General features: G+C 24.8%; 4 protein-coding genes across 7 annotated transcripts; 3 read left to right on the top strand and 1 right to left on the bottom strand.

Annotated features, from left to right (window-relative positions):
• Positions 1 to 1586, top strand: LOC112601369 (the record flags this gene model as incomplete). The annotated part of the gene is made up of 5 exons (XM_025348967.1): positions 1 to 242; positions 306 to 504; positions 590 to 767; positions 826 to 1169; positions 1237 to 1586. Coding segments are annotated over 5 exons (1182 nt in total), but the record flags the coding sequence as incomplete, so codon positions are not given.
• Positions 1587 to 1727: 141 nt separating this feature from the next.
• Positions 1728 to 9484, bottom strand: LOC112601323 (myeloid leukemia factor). Of its 3 annotated transcripts, none has more exons than XM_025348874.1 (6): positions 9268 to 9484; positions 5678 to 5903; positions 5401 to 5602; positions 4318 to 4405; positions 2985 to 3056; positions 1728 to 2115 (listed from the first exon to the last, which is right to left on the bottom strand). In XM_025348874.1, exons 1-6 carry the CDS (start codon positions 9285 to 9287, stop codon positions 2013 to 2015), a joined length of 711 nt encoding a protein of 236 aa, XP_025204659.1. In that variant the 5' UTR covers positions 9288 to 9484; the 3' UTR covers positions 1728 to 2012. The 3 variants fall into 3 exon arrangements, with proteins under 3 accessions (XP_025204659.1, XP_025204660.1, XP_025204658.1); XM_025348873.1 differs by lacking the exon at positions 9268 to 9484 and adding an exon at positions 7479 to 7936 and having other exon boundaries at positions 1732 to 2115; XM_025348875.1 differs by lacking the exons at positions 2985 to 3056; positions 9268 to 9484 and adding an exon at positions 7479 to 7936 and having other exon boundaries at positions 1730 to 2115.
• Positions 9485 to 12713: 3229 nt separating this feature from the next.
• On the top strand, positions 12714 to 13524 carry LOC112601360 (nucleoside diphosphate-linked moiety X motif 8). 2 transcript variants are annotated; one of them, XM_025348947.1, is made up of 2 exons: positions 12714 to 13145; positions 13221 to 13524. In XM_025348947.1, the coding sequence occupies exons 1-2, from the start codon at positions 12791 to 12793 to the stop codon at positions 13496 to 13498; spliced, it is 633 nt and encodes a 210-aa protein (XP_025204732.1). In that variant the 5' UTR covers positions 12714 to 12790; the 3' UTR covers positions 13499 to 13524. The 2 variants fall into 2 exon arrangements, with proteins under 2 accessions (XP_025204732.1, XP_025204731.1); XM_025348946.1 differs by having other exon boundaries at positions 12717 to 13524.
• A 2036-nt stretch (positions 13525 to 15560) lies between these two features.
• LOC112601364 (DNA-directed RNA polymerase I subunit RPA2) lies at positions 15561 to 24437 on the top strand. The gene is made up of 21 exons (XM_025348956.1): positions 15561 to 15629; positions 15720 to 15857; positions 16000 to 16194; positions 16340 to 16579; positions 16665 to 16837; positions 17501 to 17650; positions 17712 to 17874; positions 17929 to 18127; positions 19448 to 19650; positions 19743 to 19955; positions 20916 to 21119; positions 21191 to 21298; positions 21388 to 21564; positions 21641 to 21739; positions 21807 to 21919; positions 21979 to 22123; positions 22198 to 22354; positions 22421 to 22546; positions 23459 to 23586; positions 23650 to 23814; positions 24200 to 24437. Exons 1-21 carry the CDS (start codon positions 15561 to 15563, stop codon positions 24398 to 24400), a joined length of 3366 nt encoding a protein of 1121 aa, XP_025204741.1. The 3' UTR covers positions 24401 to 24437.
• The last annotated feature ends 754 nt before the right edge of the window (positions 24438 to 25191 follow it).

The following is a 25191-nucleotide window of genomic DNA, read 5'->3' as shown; positions in this document are numbered from 1 at the left end:
ACCCGGCCTTCTCCTGACAACCACAATAATGAAGACGAGTATGCATTTTGGCTGAACTATAGCCAGAAAGCGGACGACTGGCCAATTGGTCAGCCAGTGCCCTTACCAAAATGGGGTAGTTCAAGGCCACCCCTTGTGGTCAGCTCAATTGAGGAATATGAAGAGCTGACTAAACAATTTGAAAATGAAGTACAAACATTACTTCAGGCACATAATTATGATTCAATAACAAATTTCATCAAGTAAATAGAATATAAACATGATACAGTAATGATATCAAGACTTAAATTTTACTTCTGTTTTAGATTTTATAATGAATTCAAAAATGGAAAATATGAAACATTGGAGTACTTTTTTAGGAAATATAAACCACCATTAACTAAAAATGCTAACACCTGTGTTGGACTTGGTTTGTTATTGATTGGTAGATTGGCATTGTTGGAAAACAAATTTCCTGGTGTTAAAAATAGCCTTTATTTGGTGTCCTGCGAAGAAGCTATAGAGGTGCGATTTTACATTTTACTAATTGTAAATTTTTACCTAATTATTCATCTAAAATATAATTTTTTTTTTTTTTTTAAATATTTAGAGTCATGAGGGATACATTAGTAATGATTATCCAGACCCATGGGTAAGTGATAAAGAACATGTTATGGTTGCAATGCAAATCGAAATCAATGGTCGTAGTGGTGTGATATTGTTGGATCCCGGTTATCAGATTGGTAGAGTGATTACTGTAATGATTGATCAACAATATCCTCATACTGGTAATTATTTTCACTGAAATTGTTTTGTATTATTTATTTTAACTTTATATATCTTTAGGTCGTTTTGTACCATCATCTTGTCCTCAAAAAGAATATTGTTATCAAACAATGGTCGGTGAAAAGTATGTGCAATGGTCTGTATGGAATGGATCAACAAAACCAGAAACCAACTTAGTATACATAGGGGCTTCTTATCATTCACCAGTGTCTGTGACTGAACGTCGAAATTTAGTTTACAACTTTAGAAGCTTATTAGCCACCAATTGCAAAGGTCATTTGTTGGCTGGTGTCTATTTTAAAGCAGCACTACAGTCCACATTCACATTGTTTTGTGATGATGATCAAGATCCAACAATTAAACACCGAATTAAAGTTCCATCTAATAAATTTATTACATTAAATGTAAAGAAATCTCTAACTAAATATTAAATTAAATCCTATTTAATTCTGTTATTTTTTTTTTTTTTAGGAAGTCGACAATGAAGTCGAAAAGATACTAAATACGAGTAGTAAACATCTGAAGATGACCAAGGTTCAATTTTGTAATATACTATCAGCAGTTGCAAAAATATTAGAAGACAAAGATTTTCTCGATCAAATGTGTAAAATTAATGATGATATATACAAACTTGGTGTTGATGAAAATAACAACAATGAAGGCATTAATAATTACAATTTATCTGGTTAATTTAGTATTCACAATTATATAAAATAAGTTTTTATTTTACTCAATTATTTTCTCTAGAGATCCTATATAAAAAACCACTTTTTAGTTTAATATTATATGGAAATTTTTTCTCATTATATTATTATTTATAAAATAGACATTTTAGTTATTATATATTATGGAAAAGGATAACATTTTGACGTGAAAATAAATTTTTTTTGAACTAATTATTTGTTATTTATTATTATAATTAAAATAAGTATAAACACTAAACTCAGCATTACCAGCAAAATAGCAAATTTAATACTAGAAGATCAATTAATCACTCGCATACTAAGTATATAAATTAAAAATAAATACCAAACATTAAGAATGGCTTAATCCTTATTTAAATCATAATTCTTAAAAATTAATTAATACTAAATACATCCTATTTTAACGTCATACTTTTTCACACACTTTCCTTAAACATAATAATTTTATGGAACATAATTTGAAATTTGTGAATACAATTTAAATGTGTATTTTTCTATATTATACAAAATAGAGAATAAAAAAAATTAACTTGCAAGCATAACTTAGGCATCATTTACAGGATATTGTTGGATCTTTTTAGGAGTGCGCTGCTTAGCTGCACGTTTTCTACCTTGATCTTGCTGACCTTCTATAGGCAACACATCACTGAAAAAACAAAATACATTAATATTTATATATAATTTAAAAATATTTTTGAGTATATTTTAGTAAATAATTGCACAAAGTTAACATAAGTTATTGTAAACTTACCAAGTATACACAATCTACATAGCAGTTATTAATTTATAACTTTTTTAATTGATAAAAATTACAAACAAAAAAGCATTTGTATAAAAATTTTAAACTTTTTGACTAAAACTGAAAGAGTGTCATTGTTATGTAAAATCAGAAAATTCCAATTTTTAATATAGTTTGGCAAGTTATAACTTAATAGTAATAAATAAATAAAAATAAATATTGGATAGTTAAAATCCATATGAATAAAAAATAGATGGAAGATACAGAAATATGTGCTGTAAGACATTGTAGTAAGTTCAAAGTTTTTATTAATAAGACTTGATATATAGAGGTATTGTTAATTTAAAAATCAAATTTCAAAAAAAAATGATTTAATATTAATTTATTTAAAAATTGAAGTAAAACACAAAATTAAGTACCTACCACTTACAAAATGCATTTTTATTTATCCTAAATAAATGTATAAAATTTAAATCAATTTTGTTGAACTTTTTTTATATTTTTGTATTTTTAACAATTTTTACACATCTAACCATTTTAGGTAGATATCTAAAAAAATAAAAAAAACATCCTTCAGTACGCCACTGAATATTATTCAATATTTATAAACCATTATAGTATAGTTTTATGATAAAATAAGCATAAAAAACACCTATATTAATTAAGCAAACAAAATATTTATTGTTTACAAACATAAACAAATATGATATCTTTAATAAGATTTATTAAAAATAATAACTATGATTAATTTAAAATTGTATTATTACTACGCATACCTGTTACGTGATGTTGAAGGAGGGGGTAATGCCTTGAGATTCCTTTTTAAAGGAATTGAAGAATTTTGAATTCTAATTATAAACATAAAATAAAAATAAAAATAATACCAGTTTGTACAAACATAAAATCAACTAAAAATATTAAAAAGTATCCACGTATTTAGAAGTGTAAATATCTAAATTCTTAAAAAGCAAAATTAAACACAAGTGCAGTTAAATTAAAATTCTAATATAAAAACAGAAAAACTTAAAATTCATAAAAAAATATCATCCCTCTTTAACTTTAAAATAAATTTTCTAATCATGCTTAGATATATAAATTAAACAACTGTGGAAATCTCTCTAATGTATTAAAACATACAGTGCACCTCATTGAAAAGGATACTGTAATATTAAATTTAAATTCAATGATGAAGCATTAAATAAAATTAAAAATTGATTCTAAATGGTAGTCTGTCAGACTTAATTTCTAAGGATATTTCATTTATTAATATGTATTTATATTTATATACAATATTTATTTATCCACAGAAATATGGTAGGTTGAATTATTCTTTGATACAAGCAATTCACATTAATTATTTGATAAATTTCATAAAAAATTTAAACCTTGATGGGTAAATGTTTACACACAGAAAAAAGAATGTTATTATGTTATCAAATGCCAATACAAATATAAATATGTATTTGTTCGAACACTGGATAATATAAAAATTCAGTTTTTCCATGTTTTTAATTTAATAATAATTAATTAAAAAGATTTTGAAATTATTAATATGTACTAAGTGTGAACTAGACCTAATTTATTACCAAAAGAAGCTCACTGAAAACCTCATAAATGAAGCAGTTTTATTAACTCAAAAAATTGAAAATTAAAAAACAAAACAGCACATATCACTGTACCAATATATTCATCACTCTCAGAATCAAAAATTATTATGTTCTTTTATTATATTTAAAAAGAAGAGTTTTTAGTAATCAAAAACATTAGAAAACTTATTAATTATAAATAACTTAAAAATTTCAAGTTAAAATTGTAAGAAAAAAAAAATGTATGAGCTATTTTATATATTTTATATACTTGGAAAACATTTTATATAAATTAAATATAAAAATGTATGACAGTGAATTATGTACATTTTGACATTTGTATATATTTATTGACCTAATATAATAAAATAAATACTTACTTAAGAATATGTTATGTAATTATGATTGTGTAATAATTATATTATCTAATTAAAAGCAATTTTTTTCTTAATAAGATTAATATTCACTACTATTCTAATATTTATTTCATACATAATAAAAAATAAAAATGTATTATACATACCTAGGAGTGTAGGGCAAGTAACGACTACGATGTGAATTCAAAATCTGAGCTTTATTGCGCCATTCGTTGTCAAACTCTTCACCTTCATCTAAAAATAAAAATTGTTAGGTCAGGTTGTCATTCATTATAAAATATTATAATATCCATGTAAAATAATAGTATTACTATCAATGAAAAGTAAATAAATCACAAATACAGAAATTTGAAATGTATCACTCTACTTTTATTATATTTTTTGAGATGAATAAGGTTTATGTATTGGAAAATTTATATTCTTTACACTTAGTACAACTAAACACACAATAAAATAGTTAACACATCTTTTAGTCATTCTTTCATTTCAATACATCTAATTACACTCTAAATGTTTTAAAATAAACCATGTTAAAATAAATCATGTGGCCCACAACTTATTTTTATGCAACTTCAACCACACTGAAAAAATGTAAAAATATTTAATTGTTCATAGTAAATTAAATAATTTATTTTTGCAGCCCACGAACTTTCTTGTACAAATGTAAAATACTTTAAATATGCTTGTTTTTAGTCATAGATCATGATTGAGTAAAATAATTAAATAACAGTGATATAATTTTGCCTACAAAGAGAAAATCAGATATTCAATAAAATTAAAGGCATTGCATATAAATACTTAAACGTTTCTTAAATAATGAACTGTGACCATAAATTTTATTATTTATTAGTTTAAACGTGTATAATGTAAATTCATTATGTTTCTTTCACTATTTAAGAGTTTAATTGAAAAATTAAGGTAGAATCTAATGAATTTATCCAAAACCAACAGGTAATTGAGTAGTTAAGAAACAATACTTTGTTGTATTAACTGTTATAACACTAAAACATTTCATGCAAATCATTAAATAAGACATTGTCACAAATAGTATAGTAGAAATTTGGTAGAACTTGGTCCCTTCCCCTAATTTCAACTAAGTTATCCTACTCAATTCAACAATTAGTAAATACTAAGCATAATAATATATAATTTATAGAAAATATTATGGAGTCTTTAATCTCACCAAAATGTTAATTTATTTGTGAAAATAGACAATAAATAATACTAACTGTCATCTAAATTAATATATTCTTGATTTTCTTCTTGGTCTCCTGAATACATATTTTGTTGACGTTCTACAATGTGTGCACGATCTCCAATATGATGTCCAATAGCTAACTTTTTAACACCTGTCCTTGAATCACTAACAGCTTTTTTTGTTTCTTTTATTCCTCCTGGACCAGTACGTGTAGAAGTAGAAGCTTTATATACCTAGAAAATATTGTAACAAAAGGAAATAAGTATCTTCAATGTAAAATAATATATTATATATTATAAAATATGTACTTGAGGTTGCCCGTTTGGTCCATTTGATGAATATGACATAAATGTACTGCTGCTGCTAAATGATTGACCTGGATGATTACCACTATTCATCATATTCATATTACTCATCATAGAACCAAAATTTCCAAACATCCCACCTCCAAATGGCATCATCATGCCAGCCATCGGATCAGGAAATCCACCAAAAAATGAATTCATCATTTGGTCCATTTGGCGCATTGAATTTCTAAATAAAATAATTGATAATTTTTGTTAAAATATATGTAAATATTTAATTATATCTGAAAGTTGATATTTTACACTATATTATACTTCTCATGGAAACCAGTATTTTTGTTAAGCTATTTTTTTAAAATAACTATTAAGTTTCCATGACTTTATGTTAGATTTCATAAAAACAATTGTTAATAATTTACTCAAGTCTAGAATTAAAAGTACCAGTCATAAACCATTAATTAATTATTTATGTTTGGTTCTAACCAAACGCATACTATTGATGATTAAATTCTAACAATAAATGTTTGATGATTGTTTAAGAAATTTGGCATAAGATTTGAGTTATACAAACTTAATGCTGAAAAAGATAAATACTCAGATAAAATATGGAGTAAAATTTTAGAATGTATCACAAAATAATACCCTTTTTCAAACAGTTTTATGTTAACTATTAATTATTAAACAGAATATAGTGCTTTAAGTGTATTATAAAAGAAAACTATTCAATTTGAGTCAATGGTACTTCTTTATTGCTTGAAAAGAGGTTTAAGAGTAATAATGATGATTTATATTAAAGGATTTAATGTTTTACGAGTTTTTAAATGACACAAAAGCAACTTTTTGTGAGTACCTAATATAAAAGTAATTTTTTATAACTAACTTTATAATGGTAATAGTTTTTATGTTTAACTTATTTAAAATTATTTTATGCAACATATTTTTTCATAAATTAATAATTAATAATTAATAAAGTCAACTTTAAAAATTTTAATAAGCTATTTATATATAAATTATGGTAATCATTTATATCTGTGTGGTATACATAAATCATGAAAAATTATAGTAGATAGCTTATGATACCAATGAACTAAATGTAGATCACTTATGATACAATTATCAACTATTAAATTTTAAAAAGAAAACCTTATTTATTAATAAAAATTTAACTAAATACTGATCATACAATTAAAATATAAGAGATAATAGGATTAAATAAATCAAAAATAGTTACTAAATTTTAGATCAAATGAGCAATTGTAGTTTACTTGGTTCTAAAAATTATAGGAGAAGTTAAACTAATGGAAGACAGATGAACCAATTGTTACAGAGATATATGATATTGAAGATCAATGAAAGTATATAATTAATTTAAAGTTATTATAATGTTAATGTTTCCTTAATGATAGTTATGGTGGACTGATAAGTGATGACTAGATCGAACACAGATAGAACCATTGAGCATTTAAAAAAATCTCATGGGCAGAAATTCAAAATTAAAGTATAGACTGGCTGTGAGGGTAATACACTACATTTCTAAGTTAATTGGGACCTCTCATTCATCTACATTTTTTTTTGGATAAGCCAATGTGAGACGTGTATATAGTTTTGAAAATTTAAAGAAATTGTAGATTTTTATACTAATTGATATAAGTGTAGTTTTTTTTCTTTTTTTAAATACGCTGTCTGTTAATTAAGGATCACACAATATTTAAAATAAAATTATGGATAAGAACACATTAAACAATACTTGGAGATGAGAATAAGTCATTTGTTATCCAACAAATAATTATCCATTTCAACATACCTATATGGATTATCGTTTCCAAAAATGTCGGTTGTTAATGCATTAGGAAACATGTTTGATTTGCTGTAGTAGGTCGACTCCCGTAAAATTGCGAAATTGACGCAAAAGTGATACTGTTAGAATTCCCAAAATGCACACGACGAAATGTCAAAAATAAAATTTACTGATATTCTAATTTCTACTACTCAACACGATAACTAAAAATTATTACGATCGCACTATACAGTATTCACAAGAAAAAACGTGTAGAAATTAAAGTCATATGACGATTAAGTCTTAAAACAGTTAAAACACACACGGATCAACGAAATACGAATAGTGTCAATACTGACAAGTGACAACACTCAACAACGATGTAACAAAATAACAATTGATGTCAAGTACGAAATGTAATAAGGAATTATTGTGAATTGTGATTACTGATTTTACTATAGTTTCTTGAATACCTACTTCATTACTATATTGAAAAATCAAGAACTTTTTCACATAATCAGTGTGACCATAACTGAGGCGCTAAAATATTTTACGGTAATTCATTAATAAAAAATTACATTTTATAAATGTTTTCAGTCATTGATGATACTGTCCCTACTGTTCTCACGTAAATTAGCTTATCCACACTGGTTTACTAAAGAATTAACACTAATCAGGAAAAAAACAAAATACATAAAAAATTTAAACAAATCTTTCAGTTTTCTTTACAATGAATTTTCAAAAGTTAGGACCCTATGTCTCTATGCAAAACCTTAACTAAACACGTTGTTACTCAAATTAATGTGCAAAGCACAAAATAACTTAATATCTAATCCTAAATATTTTAGGACCTCTGTAAAAAACTGTAAAAAAGTAAATTATTTTCCTGCTTTATTAGAGCTTGATAATTCTTAGCCTGATGATTTAATGTTATAGTTAATATGTACGGTCAATTTTTCAGTTCAATCTACTCAACCCCTGCTAACATTTCAAACATGTCTTTTAATGGCTTAGTACTATTAAGTGTCAATCTTAAGTAATTGTAATCCTACAATTTCCAAAGTTTTTGAAGGTTTATCAAAACTGTGCTAATACCCCGCTTGCTGGACCGGATTTAATTTCTGAGATTTTTTCTAAAAATTGTTATTCTTTTACTTGCCCAATTCACTTTCTTTTTTTGCTATCTCTAAATTAAGGTATCTTCTCTACTAATTAGAAAACCAGTTATGTAACTTATATTTTAGTTATAAAGCTTGTTATTGTTATTTTGTATTCTGCACCGTTACCTTTTAGACGTAATTATCTTTATGATGACAATAAAAATAAAAAATAAAAAAAATAATAAGCAATTAAACAATAATTTAAACTGTTATAAAGTAACGTCCGAAAGACTTAAAATAATTTTCACTTTTTTAGTGTTCAGTTGTTAAACTCAATAAGAGTTTTAGTTTATTATTATCAGTACAGTGGCGGATATTAGGGGGGTAATTGGTGGACCGCCCCCCCTTGAGATTTTTGTCACTACTATAGGTACTAGGTAGGTTACATCAATTATTAATATTATAGGACTTTGAATTTAAGACCAAAAAACCTTAAGAAATTTTCTCACAATAACATAATAGGTATTAGGTGTATCTAGTTTATTATTTTATGGCTTTCTTTTTTTGCTTCTGCCGAATAAAAATTAAATATTTAAATTCACCTTCTCTCTCAGAACAAAGATATTTCCGCCACTGTATTAATATATATATAATATGTAATATAGTATATTCTGGCCAAATCTACATCTAATCTAATCTGTCCATCTACTACTCACCCTTCCAAGTCTGATTTCATCTCTTTCTTAAAATTGTGGGTACTGATGATTTCGATAATTTAAGATGTCTGCTATTCCACAAAAATGATTTGTTAATTGAACTTATATTAGCATAAATATATTATTTTGTATATAATTTTGTATTTGAAAAAAAGGCGACAAGAAAAATAACTCGATGCAACACTATTACTTGTAGTACAAGTCTATCCCACGACAGCACGAAATAACGACTAACTCGACCGACTGCCTGTTATTCCGATATATATAGGTTTACTCGCTACCGAACATTCTAGAACGTTCTCGCACGTTCTTCACAAAAATGCTTGGTACTCGGTAACGGGTAGTACCCATATATCGGTAGCTAAAAGGTCGAATATGATGTCACAAATACCAACATTTTCAGGAGAGCCATTTAAAGTTTATTACTATTCTTCAAATACCTACCTAAAGTTTTTTTTAAATATATACATTTTAAATTATGTGTGAACTTGATATAGTGTTTAATTAACTGTAGAATATTAATTTGCTAGTTTAACTCGACTAGAACGTTCCATTTTTTTTGGGTAATTTTTTAGCGGAATTAGAATGGACTTCTTACAAATAACAATTGTTTTTAAATCTTAATACTGATATACTTACACGTATTTTATGGATATAATATTTGTTAATCAAGTTATTACAATTTTATTTTATTCATATTTAATATTATACAATTCAGATTGTTAAAAATATACTATTTGTGTTAAATATAATTGATTTATTATTTTTGCCTAATAGTGTATGTCCGGACTCTGGACATGTTACATTTGTTTAGTTAAAATAAGCACCAATGCCAGGTACGGCACCAAGGAGGGGGGGCAAGGTGGAGCTCTAGCCCTCCAAGAAAACAATTCAGCCCCTTCGTCAGCCCCCCTACTAAAAAATATGTACGATATAATAAAGACATAAAACATTATTTTTAAAAGAACTATATCAGAGAATTTATGAAATATACTTTTTAAAAATTAGTAATATTATGTAAATACTTTCATATTTATGAAGATATGTGTTTTAAGTTTTTGCTGTTATAAAAACCGATTTAATAATAATAATAATATTGTATACACAAAAATCGAAGAATATTATTAACTTATTTAATGTTTGTTGTATGCAACTTCAACAAAATCGTGGATGGTATTTTACACATTTAAAAATAAATAAACAATTATTAATGACAATAAAATCTAAAAATAATAAAATATGTGGAGGATTTGATCTTTCCCCCACTTGGAGATTAATTTTTACTTTTTAGTTATATCATAATATAATGCATGGAGTTCTATAGTGGGCTCAACTACTAAAAAACTATTATGTACAAGGCGTCAAGGCATGTGCAAAGAAATTGGAGTAAAAATCTTTCAAAAATAAAATCGCAAGATAAAAAAATTTAAGTTTTCAAAACGTTAAAAGCTTCATTAAATTAAATTTATGAAGATAAATACTACAAAGAACTATCTTCAATAACTAATCAACTAAAATATTATGAAGAAACTGTTAATTCTGGCCAATATTTTATTATCACACATTTGTCAAGAATAGAAAAATGGGCGATTTTCAATCGTAAATATATTGGTATAAATACAAACATGTACCTTGAAGATTTGCATAAGAATATTAAATATTGCTACTTGAATGGTAAACAATGCAGAAGATTAGATTTCTTTATAAATGTATTAATGTTGTTAATAAGAGACAAGTTATTTAAAAGAGTGATAAAAATATCTAAAGAAAAAAAATCTTCAAAAATGTTACAAATCATTAATAGCCGTAATAAACTGAAGGCATTCAATAAAATAAAATAGAACAAGTTGAAGATAATATGTGATTGATTACCTCTGAATCAGATATAAAAATTAAATATACAATAGTAAAAGTTAATATAATATGCAGTAATTGTGCTTTACGTTGCAATAAATGTAATATTTGTATTTACACATTTAAATGCTCTAGCATAAACAATATTATATATTTAAATATTTACAAACACATACATGCAATTACTAAGTTCAATATTTTAAATCCATTTTGAAATAGTAAGAAAATATCAATATTAAGATTTTGTTTTAAAAAACGCAGTAGAAATAAGTAATCCAGTTTTTTTTCATTAGATGATGAGATAAAACAAAAAATGGAAATTATGTTCAGAACGTATAAACGGTTGAATCTAAATGAAAAGAGGAAAAAAAAACATTATTAAAAATTGCAATAAAATGATCATTATTTCTTCAAGCATCACCATAGGTAATACCATTGATTTTAAAATTCTATAATCAATGGTAATACTGACATTAATTACAATAATTAACAGAATATAGATTATAAAAAACAAAGCCGTTTAAAAAAACAAAAAATCAAACAAATATATTTAACTGTTACCACTTTATCTACAAATGAGAGCCAACTAATAAGAGATTCTTTAATGGAAGATTTAAATGACGAAGTATTAAATATTCACTGTACAAATGACCAACTTACTTTGAAAAATAAAAAATAACGTTTTTATTAGATTATATTATTATATAATTATTAATTACTCTATTATTAGCACGTAATGAAAGTGAATTTTGATTTAACTATTATTATACTTAATTATTAAATATTATTATTAGCACTTTAATCTTTAATACGTATTACGTTATGACAATGAATTTCCAATTTTGATATATCTATTTTATTTTAACTACCTATTATTAGTATTATTATACTTAATATACTTAATAATTATTATTTGATTTAATGAATTTTAAAATTGACTTTTGTGATAATAGTGTAGTGAGTAGTGACTTCTTATTGGAATAATTTAGAATTTTTCCCGTAAAGATCCATTCGTCTATCACGAATATAACTTTATCGACTATCGAGTACTCGTGTAGATAAGACTAAATAGATTAAACATACCTATATAAACAATGGTAACTTTGTTAGTATCTTCCAAATTAATTGATAATATAGTGATAACATTGATGCGTAAACACAGAATAAGTGTAAATATGTCAATGCCATAGCATATATTGGGCATTGGCTATAAATTGCCATTGCCATATACACATGATACATATCATGTCATTATTGCACGTTTAATTATTAGTTTGTACAATAAATATTACCATATTGACCTTTAATATAAAATACAGTATAACTTAAAGAAAATCGTACCAAATGTCAAATACCAATAGTCATTTATTGCTTAATTATATTGTTTTAATATTGTGATGTTCATAATTTTTACATTAAGTAATATTTATAATAATAGGAAGTACAAATTTTTATCCTTTTCATACTGCAAATATTCAATTTAACTATATGAAAATATAAACATTTGGAATGAGGATTTTACTATTATATAAAAATTTGTTTAAAAATGAATCATATTATTTATTTTAATATTTTATTAACATTAATATATATAAATAAAAATTAAAAAAAAAAAAACATTCATTATTAGATCAAAGTAAAGTAAGTAACTTTTAATACAAATATCACAATGCAGTCTCTACAATTAATATGTTTTTCAAAACTTTCAAGATTCTTATCAAATACTCATTCGTCTAGAACTGTACATTTTAATTCTCATGATATATTTTCCAAAGAAAATTCTTTAAAATCAGTGAAATGTTTCAAGTCTTTATGTCCTAAGCTGAACACTGATGGTAAACGTCAAGCCGCTGTTCTTATTCCACTATGTATTGTTAAAGATGAAATATCATTATTGTATACATTAAGGACTAATAATTTAAAAAGAAATAGTGGCCAAGTATCTTTCCCAGGTGGAATGCGCGAAGCAGACGAACAATTACAAGATACAGCATACAGAGAATCTTGTGAAGAACTAGGAATAAGTAAAACTAGTATTGATATTTGGGGAAGTGGTAGATTTATTGTCTCTAAAGATATAGCAATTATGCCATTTTTAGGAAATATTGGTGTTATAGAACCAGTTAATTTAAAAATTTGCAGTGAAGAAGTACAATATGCATTTGCTGTTCCCCTTAAGCATTTTTGCAAACCAGATAATTGTAAACACACATACTTTAGACAACAGTCAAACAGAATAATGATGATACCAGTATACCCAAATGACTATAAAAGAATATGGGGTATGACTGCTTACTTGACTTGGATGGTATTAAGATCCATTATACCAGAAAATTTTAATCAAGAACTTAATTCATCATTAAATGTAAGAAATTAAAAAGTAAAATAAATGTATTATCTATTAGTTACCATTTTAAGTCAAAATATTATATGATTATGTACACATTTTTAAACATGTATAATAAATAATAATTGATTTAATATTTGTAGTTATCATTAAAGTTTAACTTATAAGTAAGCAAATTGTGATATAAGAATAAAAAGTGTATTTTGGTAATAAGCAATATATTTATTAAATAAATTCAATTTTTTTTTCTATATTATGTATCAATAATTATTACTAATGTAATAGAAATAATACACGATACACGTGTAATTAATATTTTATTTTATTATATTGTTATAAACCTAAAATGTATTATGTATTACTCTCATCAATCTTGCTTTCATTTGATATTAACTTGGACTTTCTTTTTTAATAACCATTATTTAAATAGTATTTAAAAAAATTTCATTAGTTCTAGGATATTATAGCCCGAAATATTTTACTAATCCCATTGTTTTAAAAAAATTACATATTTTACTGGTAAGTTTTATTCTAGGAAATATTTCTATAGTCTAGTTACCTTCTATCAGTGTTCATATACTAAGTCTTGAAGGTATTCAAATTTATCATATAAATGTAAAACTAGGCAGTAAATAGTTAGCTTTAATGCTTACTTACTTAGTAAATTAACTACCTAGTTGAATTTAATGTGTAAAATAATCTAATCTAACTTCTTAAAACCAATAAGTAACTATAAAGCTTTTTTTCAGATAATAATGTATTAAGAAATATGATTATTATTAAGTATTTTCATTTCTTAATTTTATGACAAAAATAATATTTTACTGTTGTGATAAAATTATATACCATATAATGTAGCCAATAAAGGAAATATAGGCTACATATAAATTATATATGAATTTTTCTGTTTATATTGTGTCAATAATCAATATATAGTATAGATAAATATGTTGTTATATTGTTTCATATTTGTTCGTATTTTGTTAAACTTTCAATAATCTAAAGAGAAATTACTGATATTCCAAAAAATGAAGGTTATTACTATTACCTACCTACTTAAAAATTTGATCAATATCAATTGTTCAATTTAATTTTTAATTCATTTCTAATAGTTCAAGTTGATAACCTACCTACTTAATAACAAATTTATGCAATACATTAAATTTGAAAAAACAGTTGTTTTAAATTTTAAAAAAAATAACTTTTAACTTAAGTTGGTATTTTTTTCAAAATTACTTCTAAGTAAAAAATTTGGTAAATTTTAGAAACCAACTTTAATCTAACTTAGTTTTTGTATGTAAGTAACTTAACTTTAACTAGTTGAATAAATGATTAACTTGCCCAGCTTTGTAACAAATATACTATTTCATAATGACCTCATTCACAAATCTCAATTCAAACCTTTGTTAAAGGTATCTATTAAATTTGTGATTTGAATATTTTTAAAATATTGATTATAACAATAAGTTATCAACGTTAATTCATAATTGTCTACTTCATCAAGGATTTAATGGAAGGTAGAATTCCAGAAAAATAGAGAAGTACTTGAAAAAGATATAGATTTGACGTCAATGAATTATGTAATATGTTAACGACTGTAGCCTGTAGATACTATTCTAATTATTGATGTATCATACATAAACTATTATTATTTTATATTAATTTACAGCAGGTATTTGCAAGCTTCCTTAGAAATTAAAACTTTGGCCCTTGCCTCTTGGAATTATTTCCTTTGTCGTTGTTGAAAATGTAATAATATAATGATAAGTGATAACAACTGTTATGTGATGGCTGTTGGCTGATAATAAATTCTTGAATTCTGGTGCATAGAGTAACTATATTACTAGTGATAACGTTAAACTGTTATCTTATTTTTATCAATATAAAAAATATACAATTTGAATTTTACTTTATAGTTTATACACGTGTTTTTTTAATTAGTTTTTAGATTCTATTTCTGATTTATTTTTTCATATTGGAACTTATTATTAATTAATTATTCAATTACCTACATATTATGAAGTATATAATTTGGACGTAATTAGTTAATAGTTATTATTAATTTATATATAAGATTTAAAACAAAATTATAATGTACGAACCAACACTTAAAAATTTAACAAATATTGATTATGGTAAACCCCCCGATATCCAAAATCAAGTAAATTATTAATATGATTTTCATTATTTAAGAATGTTCGTGTTTTTTTTTTTTATTATTATATATATTATTGTTTAAATTATTTCTCAGATTCTTCAAGAATTGGGTACTCCTCACATAGACTCCTTTAATTATATGGTTGAAGAAGGGTTGAATTTGGCGATTTCTGATTTGTTACCAGTTGAATTTGATACAAAAGGAAAGTATCGTGTGAAACTCACTTTACTGGTAATTATTGTATTTTTTAAATTTGTGAAAAATTGTTTTTATGGTTATTTCAATGATGTAAATTTAATTCTTTTATCAATTTTTGATCTATATTAATGATATACCTACATTTCTAATAATTTAACTTATATTAAATTTTAAGAATGCGACCATTCATCAACCTCGAGTACCTACAGGATCACTTGGTGTTACATCACCTAATATATATCCGTTAGAATGTCGTCAACGTCATGGTACTTATTCAGGAAAACTAGAAATAAAACTCGGTTGGAGCATTAATGATGTTGAACAGATAAAAATTGACAGAGATATCGGCCAAGTGCCAATCATGTTAAAGGTATTTTTATTACAATTATTTGTTGATATTTAATTTAAGAAATATTTTTAATCATAATGTATGGTAATTTAATTCAAAGAGTATAATTAAAATTATGATTTATTCTTTATATTTTGTTAAATTTATATATTAATCATTTTTTTAGTCTAAGTTATGTAATTTGGAAAAAATGTCTCCAAAACAATTAGTTAAGCTAGGAGAACATCAAGATGAATGGGGTGGATATTTTATAGTTAAAGGCAAAGAACGTTTAGTACGACTTTTGCTAGGAACAAGGAGGAATTTTCCAACTGCTGTTCAAAGAAATACTTGGAAAAACAAAGATCAATATTTTTCAGATATTGGTATTTTGATTAGATGTGTTAAAGATGATTTAACTACTGTTGTAAGTTCTTTTTAAGCAATTTTATATCATATATTTTAAGTATATAATTAAAAACTATTTTTCCTTTTATGATAAATAATTTTAGACAAATAATTTACATTATTTGACAAATGGTACTGCCAAATTAATGATCCCAATTAAAAAGAGAGTATTTTATGCACCCATATTTTTAATAATGAAGTGTCTTACCAACAGTTCAGATGAGTTTATATTTAGACACATTGTTAAAGGACATGAAGATGATTTGTATTTCATCAGGTAAATTTATCAATATAAGTAATTTATAACTTTATAAGTTATATTTAGGGAACGGACTTTATGCCATGAAAATAAGAAAAATGTCTTAAAAAATATGAACTAATGCCTTAAAAAACTTTAAAAATATTTTTAAATTCTTAAATTTTTTAAAAAACACATCATTATAAAAATTTATCTCATAAAAAAAAAAATGTGTATTAATTATTTGCCGTTATCACATATCGTAATATTATCAAGCTTATTTAAAATTAAGATCATTTCATACTAACGATACGGTCACAGTCCTTCAATGAGAACTGTCTAGGTATCAGTTGATCTTCGTGAAAATAACTAGTTTATGAGACAAAACAAAACATTTAAAGAAATTTACATTAATCTATATTTTTACAACTTTTATAATTCCAAGCAACATATATACTTAAAAAATGACCTAAAAATAGTCAAAAAATGCTTTAAAAACCTAAAAATACAAAATAAAAGTTCCATTTTTTAATTCTATAATGTATGAATCGAATTGTGTACTTGGAAAGCATTGCTCTATACCGACCACTCAAAAATGTATTTTGCATCAAAGTCTGTTCCCTAGTTATAATACTTGTATACCTTAACTGTTAACATTTTTTTCTTAAAAATAAAAACAAAATCATTTTTTTTTTTTTTAAGGTCTGTAATGGAAATGATGCGTTCCTTGCATGAAAGTAATATACATTGTCAAGAAGATGCTAAAGAATATGTTGGTATCCTATTTAGACCTAAATTTTATGAATTGCCCGAATGGAAAACTAATAAAGAAGTTTGCGATCATATGCTGAGGTTTGAGATTTAATTGTCATAAATGTTGTAATCAAATGCTATAATTTTCAATCTGTTTCAGGAGTTATGTTTTAATTCATTTAAATACCGATTTTGATAAATTCAAACTTTTAGTTTTTATGCTGCAAAAGTTATTTTCAGTGGCTCAAAATAAATGTTTAATTGAAGGTGCTGATGGAATTATGATGCAGGAATTAATGCTTGGAGGCCATCTTTATCTAAAAGTAATAAAAATACATACATTTAATAATAGAATTATAAAATTAATATTTTTTCAGATTCTCAAAGAAAAGTTGCAATTATGGTTAAATTTGGTTAAAAATAACTTACTTAAAATTGATCAAGGTGGTCAACCATCTATTGGTGATATGATGACTGCATTAAAAAGATGTGATTTAATAGAGCACTCATTGACAAATTTTTTTGCTACTGGTAATCTTAATAGTCAATCTGGTCTAGGAATGCAGCAAGATAAAGGTACTTTATTTAAATTTATCTAATTATTAATTTATGATTTATATTATTAGCTGTTTAGGGCACACATGTAATCTTTAAAAATAAAAAATAAACATATTTTTTCCTTTACTTAATTGAAGTTTGAAGTAGATGACTAAACAATTGTCTCATAAAAATATTTAATGTCTCTTAAACACCTTTTAAATACATTGTTCAGATTAAATGATTGTTGTTATTTTTATTTTTATTATATTTTGTATAATTTAATAGTTCTTTGTGATCTCTACTATATTTTTATTTAATTTTTTTACATAAATATTCAATTGTTCAAGTTAATGCATTTATTTATGTACTTTATTAACTACTTACTATGGTTAACAATTAGGTAAATATCATTATGACTTTAGCATACAAAGAATTTTTACTCATTTAAATTAATTATTTATGGTTTTATTTCTTTGAATCATTTTTCTTGATCTTTCTTAATATTAACTACCAAATAATTACAATTCAAAATACCACAGCCACACAAATAGCACACACCAAAAATTCATGGTCTTTGAATTCAAATTATTGGTAGTATCATAGTCAATATCTTCATTACTAACAGCTTTATAATTTTTCTGATATATATTTTCTTTATATACTTTCTTCTTCCTTGAAAAAAGGATTTATCGATATGAACAATAGATTTACATTTTTTTAAACAATTTTACCATACCGCAAGATAAATTGAACCAACCCAAAATTAAGAGATGTCTTATACCAGTTATTTTTTCTGTTTGAGATACTTAAGACTTAAAATTCATTAATCCAGTACCAAACGAGTTCAATTATTTTTCATATGCTTTCCGTCATTACTCTTTTCATTTTATCTATGGAAGTAAAAATTGGAATTAAATAAAAGTGAGTTAATTGCTATGTTTGGCATCACTAATATTTTGTTTTCAAGGCAGTTAAACCACATTTAAAACAATTTTTTAGTTTCTTTCATTTGTTTTATCACAAATCTTACCAGAAGTAATTAAATTTTATATTTAAAGTTCCATCATTACAAATAATTTGTGGATATGATTTATCCATATTAATCATTATGAGAATTCATAAAAATAATTCAATAAGTACCAAACAAATACTAACATAGCTATACAAGTTAAAAATACAGCCTATTATAAAATATAAATTTATTACATTTGTATAATATACTGGGTAAAAAATAGATATTGTTATCAAGTGTAAATGGTATTAGACACCCATATATTGACAATAGATATTATATGACATTTGTGTCACACTAGGTTCCAATTTATAAAATTTAATAATTTTATTTCTCTAACAAAGGACTTACAATTTTGGTTGAAAATATAAGTCGAATGCGTTATATGGCTCATTTTCGTGCAGTTCATCGTGGTGCTATTTTTGAGTCTATGAGAACAACTGAACCTAGAAGGTTACTGCCAGATGCTTGGGGTTTTATATGTCCAGTTCATACTCCAGATGGAACTCCTTGTGGACTTCTCAATCATTTAACCAAATCGTGTATAGTAAGTATCAACTATAAAATTAAAATAAATAAATTCATATTTTTAAACTAAATATTTTGAATTCTAATATTATTCAATTTATGCTTATTTAGGTCACTAAATCAGTTAGTAGAAAATTACTGCGAGACATTCCAAAAGTATTAGTATCTCTTGGTATGTGTGAAGCATCATACAAACCTCAGGACATCAATATTGGTTTTGTGTACAATGTAATTCTCGATGGTCGTATAATTGGATATGTACCTGAAACATTGACAGCATTATTTATTAAAAAGCTCCGTACCCTGAAAGTGAAAGGAAAACAAGTAAATGCCATTTACATTATAACATAAACTACTGTTACCTAAAACTTGTTGAACTAAATTTCGGGAGTCAGTTGAAACGTTGACAATCAAAATATCGACAAGTTAAAATGTCGATGGTTGAAACATCGACAAGTACAATATGTCGACAGGTCAATATATCGACAAATTAAATTAAATTAAATTATTATTATTTTAATTTATTTAAATAAATAAAATAAAATATAGGATATGAATTATAGAAATCAAATAATGTATAAAATACGAAATACGAATTATATAAATAAAATAAAATTATAATGCCATATTGTAAGTAATTTCTCTTAAAAACTCTATAACTGGAATGTTTCCATAATTTTGTATGATGTTTTGGATTCTGTCCTCTCGTAACCTATGTCTAATGAAATATTATTTTTTAATTTGATTTAATTATTTACAGTAACTAATATTAAACAGCAAGTGTTTCAAGTCAATATTTTGTAAATATTGACATATTTTTGTAATTCATGAAATACTCAAAATAAAATTATATATTTCAAAATAATTATTTAATAAATACTTATATATTATTATAAAAATAATTACTTTATAAAAATGTAGCTTATTGATTAGTTGACATAGCAGGCTCTGCAAGGTACATAAATAATCATACACGCGTGTTTTCGAAATGATCGAAATTATTTGATTTGACTACACAGTCGCATAAGAAATACCTACTATTTATTTTATCCTTATCTTTGTATACTAAATATGAAAGAATACCGTTCATTTTATCTCAATGTTAAATTATAAAATTTAATTTTTTTTTATTTGTAATTTTTTACCTGTAAACATTGTAATTTGTCGACATTTTGTACCAGACCCCTAAATTTCTAGTTTAAATTCTATAATCTTGAATAAAATGCTTAACACCAAATATTATTACTTTATTTAGAAAATATAAATTTTATCTGAAATGTTTAGATACCAGAGACTACTGAAATTGTTTGGCTTCAAAAGAAAGAAAAAAATATTTTGGGTCAATTTCCTGGTCTTTTTTTGTTTACTGGAAATGCAAGAATGATGAGACCAGTTTTTAATTTAGATTTAGAACAAATAGAGCTGATAGGAACTTTTGAACAAGTTTACTTAGATATAAGTATTTCAGAAGATGAAATTAGACCTAATGTATGTATAGCTCATGCAATTTCTAAATTTAAAACTATTTTAATATATCATTTATTGTTCTCACAATTTAGATAACTTCATATAGAGAAGTTACAAAAACAGATTTTCTTAGTCATTTAGCGTGTTTAATCCCTTTACCAGATTACAACCAAAGTCCACGTAATATGTACCAATGTCAAGTAATTATAATTATATATTTTGAAATAAATTAAAATAAGTAATGGTTATATGAATATTTATTTTTATTTACAAATATATATAATTATAGATGGGAAAACAAACAATGGGAACCGCTTGTCATAATTGGCATTTACAGTCAGAAACAAAATTGTATAGGATACAAACACCAGCATCACCTTTATTCAGACCTGTTCATTATGATGCATTATCAATGGATGATTTTGCAATGGGTACAAATGCTGTTATAGCTGTAATTTCGTATACGGTAAAAAAAAATATATATTAAATTAGTATAAATAGTACAACTATAGAAAATTTAACCATGTTCAAATTATTTTTAGGGTTATGACATGGAAGATGCTATGATTATAAATAAAATGGCATTAGATCGTGGTTTTGCTCATGGCTCTATATTTAAAACTGAATTAATTGAAACCAAAGTATATCAGTATTTTTTTATGTTATTGTTATTTATTAAACCTAAACTAACTCAACTATTTCTCTTAGCCTCATACTTATTTTATGCGTGATCCATTTAAAGAAGATCTTCCTAATTTTTTGGGTTTAGATGGTCTTCCACATATTGGTTTAAAATTATCTAAGGGAACACCATATTATAGGTAACTGAAATATAATTTACTTAAGTTATTCTATCAAACTAAAATATAATTTGTTTAAGTTATTTTGATGAACAAATACAAGGATTTATAATTGCCAAGTACTTAAGTAATGAAGAAGTTATTGTTGATTCAGTTCGTCAATGTGGGGATTTTACAACTGGCCGAAAAATACCTAATAAAGCTACAATTACCGTGAGAGTTCAAGTATGTTAATTTGATAAATATATATTAAATTCAGTAGTGTATTATTTTTTGTTACATTATATTTTTATTATCAGAGAAACCCAACAGTTGGAGATAAATTTGCTAGTCGTGCTGGACAAAAAGGGATATTTAGTAAAGGCTGGCCTGCAGAAGACTTGCCATTTACAGAAAGTGGAATGGTTCCTGATATTGTTTTCAATCCTCATGGTTTTCCTTCGAGAATGACTATCGGTGAATACTTTTCTATACTGATAATTTTTAACTTTTTTATAATATTATTTAAATGTTTATCTTTAGCTATGATGATAGAATGTATGGCAGGCAAATCTGCAGCAGTACATGGTATAGTACATGATGCTACACCTTTTAAGTATAGTGAAGAAGATACTGCAATTGATTTCTTTGGAAAACTCTTAGAAGCAGGTAAATTATCTACATTCTATTGAAAAGATGATGTCTTTTACTCAGGCGGCATTATATATGTGTACTACCTACCAACAAGAAAAATTGAAAATATTAAGTCCTAATAATACTATTTTATTAGTACTTATTAAAGTTTGAACATTATGTTTTAAAACTTTAAGAAATTTGGTGTATGAATGTATAATATATATATTAAGTTGTTACTTATTTATGCTATTGTAGTACATAATAGTACAGTGTCAAAATTAAAACATGCCATTACATGCAAATTTATGTACACAATTGTTTCCATGTATCTAATTAAATGTTTTTCAATCAATTATTTTGGACATCATCGTCATCATATGTCTGCTTTATTATTCATTGATATTCTAATTGTTCATAATATTATTAATTAAAAATAAGTATAAGTTTTCCTTGTAAATTGCTCTAAATCTGCATGTGTTCTCTCTATCTTAAAAATGTACAACACAGCAAATTTTTGTTCATTAGAACATATTTTATATATTTAGCTAAAATTTTGGAGTGAGATGACCTATTATGAAACTTAATGGTAAAGATATTGTCTATGTTCTCTCTTGAATTTTTACAACACTTTAATTTTTAAGCAAATTTTGAGCATTTTGAAATATTAATATTTTGCATATTCATAAATTGCTTAAAAATTAATATTTGAAATTAAAATAATTGACTAGAGAACATAGATAATTTTCTTACCATTATTTTTGATAATCAGTCATTTCACTCTAATATTTAAGCTTAACGCATACAATTAATTCTAATGAAGAAAAATTTGCTACGTCTGTAAAACGACAATACATGTGGGTGTGATATCCTCTTAAATAATTGATAATATGTTTGGTTATTGTAAAGAGTTTGAATTGAATAACATTTATTCCTATAATTTCTTAGGTGGGTACAATTATTTTGGAACAGAACAAATGTATAGTGGTGTGGATGGACGAGCAATGAAAGCATCTATATTTTTTGGTGTTGTACATTATCAGCGATTGAGGCATATGGTGTCAGATAAGTGGCAGGTAATTAAATCAAAAGACAATGTAGTAATAAAAAAAATAAATAATGTAATTATTCTATATTAGGTACGAAGTACTGGCCCAGTTGATGCTGTTACTAAACAACCTGTTAAAGGACGTAAAAGAGGTGGTGGAGGTCGTGTTGGTGAAATGGAAAGAGATGCACTAATATCACATGGAACACCATTTTTAATGCAAGATCGATTCATGGATTGTTCAGATAAATCAACAGTTAGTATTTATAATTTAATTTAGAATTAAAATATCAATACAGGTCTCTTAGATAATAATATCTTACCTTTAAATTTTATAATAAATCAATTTCCTCTAATTTTAAAAGTTATAGAGTAAAATGGTTAATATGAAATAAATAATAATGTTTGTTGTTGTTTATTTTGTAAAACAGAGACAACACATATGTGTAGCATTCTCTCAATATTAATTTTAACACAAACTTATGAATTATAATTCAATACGTTTTTTAAGCATCATGAGTAAAATTATTTTAAACTTTGAAAACTTAAGTATTGGTCTTTTAAACATCATTTCTTTAAAATATATTACACTAGATGCTTTTTTTATTAATAATTAATTATATTCTATTGTACATTTTTAGGCTCTGTTATGTTTAAAATGCCATACAGTACTAACTTCATTAATTCAGTTTAAAGAAGATAGTTATTCAAGTAAAATTGCAAAATGTAAAACTTGCGACTCTACTCAAGTTCAAGAAATTGGAATACCTAATGTGTTTCGATATTTATGTTCTGAACTTGCAGCAATCAATATTAAATTACAGTTAAATATAGAAGTATAAATACTGTGAAAAATGAAATTAATACCAGTACAATGTTTTTTTTTCTTTATTATAAGTAACTGTACCATAAAACAATTTTTTAATAAATAATGTGGAAAATATCTGATATGCTTGTTTTATGATATTTTAAATGATATTGTTTGTCCATGTTTTCCTTTCATAATCAAACTTATTTTTCTAAAAATGACAAAGTATTTATAATCCTTGATTTAAAAAAAAAATATGGTGTGATTGTATAGATTCTTATTATTAATTAGGTCTTCAATTTTTATAATTTTAAAGAGTTAATATTTGATGTCAATTGCCTAGCGGCCAGCGTGCAGATATGTTTATTATTTAGCTATGTCAATTTATAGACAACGGATACTTTTATTGGTAATAATTAGGTCTAGGATAGTATAGGATTTTGCATTTTTTTTTAGGATTTACAGGATATAACTTTTCAAGCACAAAATGTGATTGGGTCATCTACGAGTTCAAATATATAGTTTTTATTTTGCGTATTTTTGCATTTTTTGTACTTTTTTGAATTTAGGGTCATTTTTTTTGCATTTTTAGGTCATTTTTTCAATTATACGGTCATTTTTTTATACTTTATTGAAATCTGGGTTATATTTAAACTTGAAGGAGTCACTAGTTGTCCATTGCAACAGTAAATAATTTAAAGGTATTTTTCAGTATACAAATATTAAGTATTTAAAATAATTTTAGTTTCACAATATTATTTTAGGTATCTCAAAATATATTAATTTCAGAACAAATTACGCTTGCCATTATACCAGAAGATGAAT

The sequence above is a fragment of the Melanaphis sacchari genome, unplaced genomic scaffold, assembly GCF_002803265.2.
Source record: "Melanaphis sacchari strain LSU unplaced genomic scaffold, SCAv2.0 Contig77_pilon_pilon, whole genome shotgun sequence".
Taxonomy (NCBI): domain Eukaryota; kingdom Metazoa; phylum Arthropoda; class Insecta; order Hemiptera; family Aphididae; genus Melanaphis; species Melanaphis sacchari.
The sequence above is the reverse complement of the archived record's forward strand: the minus strand, read 5'-3'. Positions and strand labels throughout refer to the sequence as shown.